Below are 7,878 nucleotides of genomic sequence, written 5' to 3' on the forward strand. Positions count from 1 at the left end.
AACTTGAGAATTGTGATGTTTGTCAAGGTAATCATCTGAATCATGAATGTCAAGCTTCAACACAAAATGAGGAACAGGTAAATGTGATTGGTTATAGAGATAATTACTCATTCGGTAGACCCATGGCACAAAAACATCCAGGATTTCAATGGAGTAATCTTAAATGGTGCTGAAAATCCTTAAAGATTTTTTAATCAAAAACAGTAGGTACAGGGACCACCTCGCTTTCAAAATGAAAATAGAGGGCAGCAGAATTTTCAACAATATCAACCGCAACCCCAAAGAGCTCATCAACAAAGCCTTGAAGACCTGATGTACAAGTTTATTAAGGCTACTGACGAGAAGGTTGAAAGTCAACATTCAGCTATCAAGAATTTGAAAAATTCAGGCAAGCCAATTAGCAACTCTCATGTCTTGACAAATTCAAGGTGCACTACCAAGCAACACTAAGAAAAACCCAAAACAACACCTCAAAGCCATCTCTCTACGATCAGGTAAATCTCTTGATGATCCATATGCAGGTAGAGAAGGAAAGCCACAAGAAGTGGAAAAGGTAAATAAAGGTGAGAATAAAATTGAATCTAGGTTTCCAAAAGAACAAAAGAATAAAGGTAAAATGTACGAGAAAATGAATTGATAACAAATCCCAACTCTGTACCTCTCCCTTTTCTCAAAAAGATGAAAAGAGAAAAGCTTGACAAACAGTTTTCAAAGTTTCTAGATATTTTGAAGCAACTTTACATTAACATACCTTTCACATATGCTTTGATGCAAATGCCTTCATATGCTAAATTTCTCAAGGAAATTTTGTCAAGTAAAAAAAAATTGGAAGAAGTTTCAGTGGTTAAGCTTACAGAAAAATATAGTGCTATACATCAAAATAAGCTCCCACAGAAACTTGGTGATTCGGGAAGTTTTAAAATTCCTTGTACTGTGGGAGGTGCTCATTTTGAAAAGGCGTTATGTGATTCAGGTTTTTCAATAAATCTAATGCCTTTTTCAATTTTTAGAAAATTAGAACTTGGTGAAATGAAAGATGCTGGTGTGTCTCTTCAATTAGCTGATCAAAGTACTAAGAGACCAAAAGGAATTATTGAAAATATCCTAGTTAGATTTGACAAATTTGTATTCCCAGTAGAATTTATAGTGCTTGAAATGGATGAAAATACGGAGGTACCATTAATTTTAGGTAGACCATTTCTCGCAACAGGGAGAACAATTATTGATGTTTATCAAGGACAATTAATATTACGAGTTGATGAGGAAAGAGTAATTTTTGACATGCAGAAAATGATGAAATTTGCTGAGGATGAGTCATCATCATCTTTTTTTCAAATTGACTTGTTATATGACCTTGTAGACGAATACAAAGATAATCAATTAATTACTGATTCATTGGAGAGATGTTTGGCTAGGTCAGGTACCATAAATGATGATAACCCCATAATTAGAGAAGAAGCTGAAATACTGAAAAAGAGTCAGAAAATGAGAAAGTCTCACAAAAGGGAGTTCTATTAAAAATTCAACTCAAAGATCTTCCTTATCATTTAAAATATGTGTTTATTGAACCTAAATTATTTCCAGTAATCATTTCATCTTCTTTGACTATAGAACGGGAAAGCAAACTGATTGGAGTCCTGAGAAAACACAAAAGAGCCTTAGGGTAGACTGTAGCTGACATTAAAGGAATTAGTCCAGCTATTTGTATGCACATGATTCTTATGGAGAATGATTATAAGCCAATAGTTCATCCCCAAAAGAGACTAAACCCAGCAATGCAGGAAGGTGAAACTTCAAGCAGCAGGTATCATTTATCCAACATCTGACAATCCTTAGGTAAGTCATGTACAGGTATGTAACGACCCGACCGGTCGATTCGAGAGTTGTAGCCCCGTTTCCCTTTTTTTGCTCATTTTTATGTTTCACTATTCTTTTATGACTTATCGAGTTAGTTGGTTTGGGTCCGGAGAGAATTCAGAGTGAATTGAGACACTTAGTCTCTTAATTGAAAGCTTAAATTGGAAAAGTCGACCGGATGTCAACTTATGTGTAAATGACCTCGGCTTGGAATTTTGATGGTTCCGTTAGCTCCGTAGGGTGATTCTGGACTTAGGAGCGTGTTCGGATTGTAATTTGGAGGTCGGGAGTAGAATTAGGCTTGGAATGGCAAAAATTAGAATTTTGGAAAAGTTTGACTAGGAGTGGACTTTTTGATATAGGGGTAGGATTGGATTTTTGGAAGTTGGGGTAGGTTCGTGGTATCATTTATGACTTGTGTGCAAAATTTGAGGTCAATCGGACGTGATTTGATAGGTTTCAGCGTCGTTTGTAGAATTTGGAAATTTCGAAGTTCATTAGGCTTGAATCTGTGTGTACTTTGTGCTTTGAGTTGTTTGAGGTGATTTGAAGATTCAATTAAGTTCGTATTGGGTTATAAGACTTGTTGGTATGTTTGGTTGAGGTCCCGTGGGCCTCAGGTTGATTTCAGGTGGTTAACGGACCAAGTTTTAAAGTTGGAAGACTGCTGAAGTTTGGACTCAGCTGGTGTAATCGCACCTGCGAAAGTTTAATCGTAGGTGCGAGCCCGCAAAAGCGAAAAAGGAGGTTGCAGTAGTAGGAAAGGTCAGGTAGGGCAGGGGACGTAGGTGCATAGGAGAATGCGCATCTGCGAGCCCGCAGATGCGTGAATGGCTCCGCAGATGCGAAGTTTGAAGGCTTTGGCATTTCCGCAGAAGCAGACTAAGGGCCGCAGAAGCGCCTCCGCAGGTGCGAGACCTGGAGCGCAGGTGCGAGTCCAGTTGCTTAAGTGGTTTCCGCAGAAGCGGAGGTATAACGGCAGAAGCTGTTCCGCAGGTGTGGATGAGAGCCCGCAGGTGCGAAAGGCCTGGGCAGAGCATATAAATACGGGACTTCGAGATTTTTCACCATTTTCACCACTTTGAGCTCGGATTTTGGAGGACTTTTAGAGGGATTTTGAAGTGATTACTGAGGTAAGATCCTTGTGTCCATTTATCTTCAATAATGATGTTTCCCCACTTAATTTACACCTAGTTGGTGAGTTGTTGAGGTGAAATTTGGGGGTTTAGGGCTAGAGAATTGGAGAGTGAATTGTGGGGATTTGGATGACCAAATGGTGTCGGATTTTTATAAATTTGGTATGGTTAGACTCGTGAGTGAATAGACTTTCAGGTTTTGTGATTTTTGTCAGATTTTGAGATGTGGGCCCGGGGGCCGGTTTGAGCCAATTTCGGATTTTGGCTTATAATTTCGTGTTTTTCTTATGGAATTGATTCCTTTAGCCTATATTAATTATATTGTACTACCTGTGGTTAGATTCGGGGCATATGGATACCGATTCGAGAAGCAAAGGCACTTTGGAGTAGAGGTTTGCGTGGTTTGAGTTAAGTAACAGTTTTAAATCTGGTCCTAAGGTTATGAAACCCCGAATTTTATTGTTATATGATTGTTTGGTGGTGACACACATGCTGGGTGATGGGCATATGGGCGTGCACCATAGGAATTGTGACTTGGTCCATTCCGTGGAACTATAAAGTTGAATAACTTGTTGTTAGCTATGTTATAGAAATTTGACTGCAAATCATGTTAGGAATCATGCTTAGGCTATGTGACTACATTGTTGGGACCCGCAGAGGTTGTGTACTCATTGAATTAATTGCTAATTGTTGTTTTGTACTCAGTCATGGTTTACTTGGGTATCATATCTCAATCTCTTCTTGTTCTTGCTGATACATTATATTATCTTTGTTTGGGCTGAGTTTTATGATTTTTGAGAACCCGAGAGACTGGAGAAGTTGGTGACTGAGTTAGGGCCTGAGTGCTGAGCTGTGAGCTATATGTGTGTATATGGATCGAGTTACACGCCGCAACAAGCCTTAGGGCTGTATATATGGATCGGGTTACATGTCGCAACAAGCCTCAGGACTGTATATATATATAAATGTATATGGATCAGGTTGCACACCGCAACGAGCCTTATGGCTATTTATATGGGATCGGGCTGCATGCCGTAGCGATATAGCGCTTGGGCTGAAGGAGCCCCTCCAGAGTCTGTACACCCCTAGTGAGCGCGGGTACCTATTGAGTGTGAGTGTTGAGGGCTGAGAGCCGAGTGTTTGAGCTATTGGGAGAGATTGAGTGATTGTTGCCCCGAGAGGCTATACTTGTTTTAATTGTTGCTACACTTAACTGATATATGTTACTGTTCAGAAATTTCAGGAAGATATTGTATTCGGTTTTTACCTAAACTTGGTAATGTGTAACTGATTTGACTTAAATTTCCAGAATTGAAACATGTCTACTTTCATTGATGAGATTACTGAACTGAACTGTAACTGTGTTGCTCGTCACTATCTTTCAGTTCCTTATTTATCATTGTTACTTACTGAGTTGGTTTTACTCACGCTACACCCTACACTTCGTATGCAGATCCAGGTGTTCCCGGTCATAGAGGGTGTTGATATTTGAGCAGCTGATTCCGGAGACTATCGAGGTAGCTGCATGGCGTTCGTAGGCCTTGCCTCTCCTTCATTATCTTTATCGCATTTCAGTTCATATTCCTTAGACATTGTATTAGACTGTTCCTAGTATAAATTCTCATGTACTCGATGACTCCCCGATTTTGGGATAGATTGCATTGTGTAGCGGGTTTATTTCTATTCCTAAAAGGTTTTCTTAAATATTAATTGCTTCTGTCTAAAATTTCAAAGCTTTTATGGTGTTAAGATAGTTGAGTAGTGGCTTGCCTTGTACCACGATAGGCACATCATGGCAGTTGGTTTTTGGGTCGTAATAAGTTGGTATCAGAGCCTAGGTTACCTAGGTCTAATGAGTCATGAGCAGGTTTAGTAGGGTCTTGCGGATCGGTACAGAGACGTCTGTACTTATCTTCGAGAGGCTGCAGAACCCTTAGGAAAACTTCACTTTCTTGTATTCTTGTCATGCAAATCTGTTGATTCTGATAACTAAACTTCTGTTGTTCTATTCCCTCACATATGGTGAGGACACGTACTACCGAGCAGGGTGGACAGCCACCAGTACCACCAGTCAGGGGAGCGAGAGGCCGAGGTAGGGGCAGAGGTGCAGCCCGTATAACAGCAAGGGCAATACCTGTAGATACACTAGTTGCCCTAGTTCAGGAGCAGTTTCCAGTTGTGGATGAGCCTGTGGGACCAACTCAGGCACCACATGTACCCATTATGATTCCAGGCCTTTAGGAGGCCTTAGCTCAGATTCTGACCACGTTTACTAGTCTTGCTCAGGCGGTCTCTGTTCCGGCCGCAGCAGCCACTTCTTGGGGGGGGGGGAGGGGTGCTCAGACTCCTACCTCCCGCACAACAGAGCAGGTGGTACAGGTACTCCAGATACCGGGGGTACCACCAGCCCAGCTTATTGCAGCCGCTCAGGATTATGTGGTTCCTGTCATGCCCGATGATGAGAAACGTAGATTAGAGAGGTTTGGGAAACTCCAGCCTCCATCTTTCAATAGTACAGAGGGAGATGATGCACATGGCTTCTTGGATAAGTGCCAGAGGATACTCCGTACATTAGGTATTCTAGAGACCAGTGGGGTCTCGTTCACTACTTTTCAGTTCTATTGGGATCCTTTAAGTTGGTGGGAGGCTTATGAGAGGTGTAGGCCGGTTAGAGCAGCACCCCTTACATGGCAAGAGTTCTCCGTTTTCTTCCTGGAAAGGTTTGTGCCTAAGTCCCGCAGAGAGGAGTTGTGCAGGCAGTTCGAGTAGCTTCATCAGGGTGATATGTCTGTGATGCAGTATGAGATGAGATTTTTTGAGTTGGCCTGTCATGCTGTCGGGTTGGTTCCCACCGACAAGGAAAGGATCAGGAGGTTCATAGATGGCCTCACTTTTTAGCTACATTACTTATGACTAGAGAGAGTCTACTTTTGATGAGGTTGTACATATTACTCGTCATATTGAGATGGTTCACAGCCAAGAGCGGGTTGAGAGGGAGGCCAAGAGGTATCGTGGACAGGGTGGATTCAGCGGTGTTCTTTCTAGGGGTCAGTTCTACCACGACAGGGTTCGTCCTTACAGGCATGCTCAGATGGCTCGCCCAGTTCACCATGGTGCATCATCTAGCCATGGTTCACCTAGTTATCAGTAGGGTCACTCATCTCTCAGTGCCCTTCCAGCTCATAGTTAGTCCCGTGCTCTATCGGGTCAGGGCTCGTCTATGCTAGGTCCTTCTACTAGTTATCCCGGTGCTCGGAGGCCTCTCCAGTCCCCACCACCAGAACTGGGGATTTGTTATAAGTGTGGAGAGTTTGGCCATATCAAGAGATATTTTCCCCGCCTTACGGGAGGTCCGGCTCAGTAGAGGAGTCAGACGACGGCTTCAGCACCAGTTACTTTACTACCCGCTTAGCCAGCTCGGGGTGGGGCCCAGTCAGCTGGAGGTCGCCCTAGAGGGGGAGGTCGATCAGGTGGTGGTCAGGCCCAATTCTATGCTCTTCCTGCCACACTAGATGCCATTGCTTCGGGTGCTGTGATCACAAGTATTGTTTCAGTTTGCCACAGGGATGCTTCTATATTATTTGACCCTGGTTATACTTATTCATATGTGTCGTATTTTTCTCATTATCTGGATATGCCCCATGAGTCTCTAGTTTCACTTGTTCATGTGTCTACGCTGGTGGGCGATGCTATTATTGTAGACCGTGTATATTGGTCATGTGAGGTGACTATTGGGAGTCTGGAGACTAGAGTGGATCTCTTGTTGCTTAGTATGATCGATTTTGACGTGATTTGGTGTATGGATTAGCTGTCTCCATGTCGTGCAGTTCTATACTGTCACGCGAATACCGTGACATTGGCGATGCCGGGGTTACCGAGTGTTGAGTGGAGCGGCTCTATAGACTATGTTCCCAGTAGAGTGATTTCATACTGGAAGGCTCGACGAATGTTTGAGAAGGGTTGTCTATCTTATCTGGCCAATGTGAGGGATGTTAGTGTAGAGACCCCCGCTATTGATTATATTCTGGTGGTGCGATATTTTCTGGATGTGTTTCCTGCAGACCTGCCGGGCAAGCCTCCTGAAAGGGATATTGACTTCGGTATTGATTTGGTGCCGGGCACTCAGCCCATTTCTATTCAACCGTATCGTATGGCACCGATGGAGTTGAAGGAATTAAAGGAGTAGCGTCAGGAACTCCTTGATAAGGGGTTTATTCATCCTAGCGTGTCACCTTGGGGTGCACCAGTTCTATTTGTAAAGAAGAAGAATGGTACTATGAGAATGTGCATTGATTACATGCAGTTGAATAAGGTCACAATCAAGAACAAGTATCCTTTGCCGCGTATTGATTATCTATTTGACCAGCTTCAGGGGGCGAGGGTGTTCTCCAAGATTGATTTGCAGTCAGGATATCACCAGTTGAAGATTTGGGACTCAGATATTCTTAAGATAGATTTCAGGACCCGATATGGCCGTTATGAGTTCCTTGTGATGTCCTTTGGACTGACCAATGCCCCAGCATCGTTTATGCATCTGATGAACAGTGTATTTCATCCTTATCTTGACTCGTTTATTATTGTATTTATTGATGATATTCTGGTGTACTCTCATAGCTCGGAGAAGCATGCCCATCATCTGAGGATCGTGTTGCAGCGGTTGAGGGAGGAGAAGCTTTATGCAAATTTCTCCAAGTGTGAGTTTTGGCTCCGTTTAGTGGCGTTCTTGGGGCACGTGGTATCTAGTGAGGGTATTTAGGTGGATCCGAAGAAGATAAAGGTGGTTTGTAGTTGGCCAGAAGGTCCTTAGCTACGAAGATTCGAAGTTTTCTTGGTTTCTCTGGTTATTACAGTCGTTTTGTAGAGTGTTTCTCATTTATCGCATCAC

General features: G+C 42.8%; 1 protein-coding gene across 1 annotated transcript; it reads left to right on the top strand.

Annotated features, from left to right (window-relative positions):
• Positions 1 to 678: 678 nt before the first annotated feature.
• Positions 679 to 1,518, top strand: LOC142169719 (uncharacterized). The gene has a single exon (XM_075231621.1). It carries the CDS (start codon positions 679 to 681, stop codon positions 1,516 to 1,518), a length of 840 nt encoding a protein of 279 aa, XP_075087722.1.
• The last annotated feature ends 6,360 nt before the right edge of the window (positions 1,519 to 7,878 follow it).

Source organism: Nicotiana tabacum, chromosome 15, assembly GCF_000715075.1.
Source record: "Nicotiana tabacum cultivar K326 chromosome 15, ASM71507v2, whole genome shotgun sequence".
NCBI lineage: Eukaryota > Viridiplantae > Streptophyta > Magnoliopsida > Solanales > Solanaceae > Nicotiana > Nicotiana tabacum.

Excerpts from the sequence above, each read along its gene's own strand:
- LOC142169719 (XM_075231621.1), top strand. The coding sequence starts at position 679 with ATGAAAAGAGAAAAGCTTGACAAACAGTTTTCAAAGTTTCTAGATATT.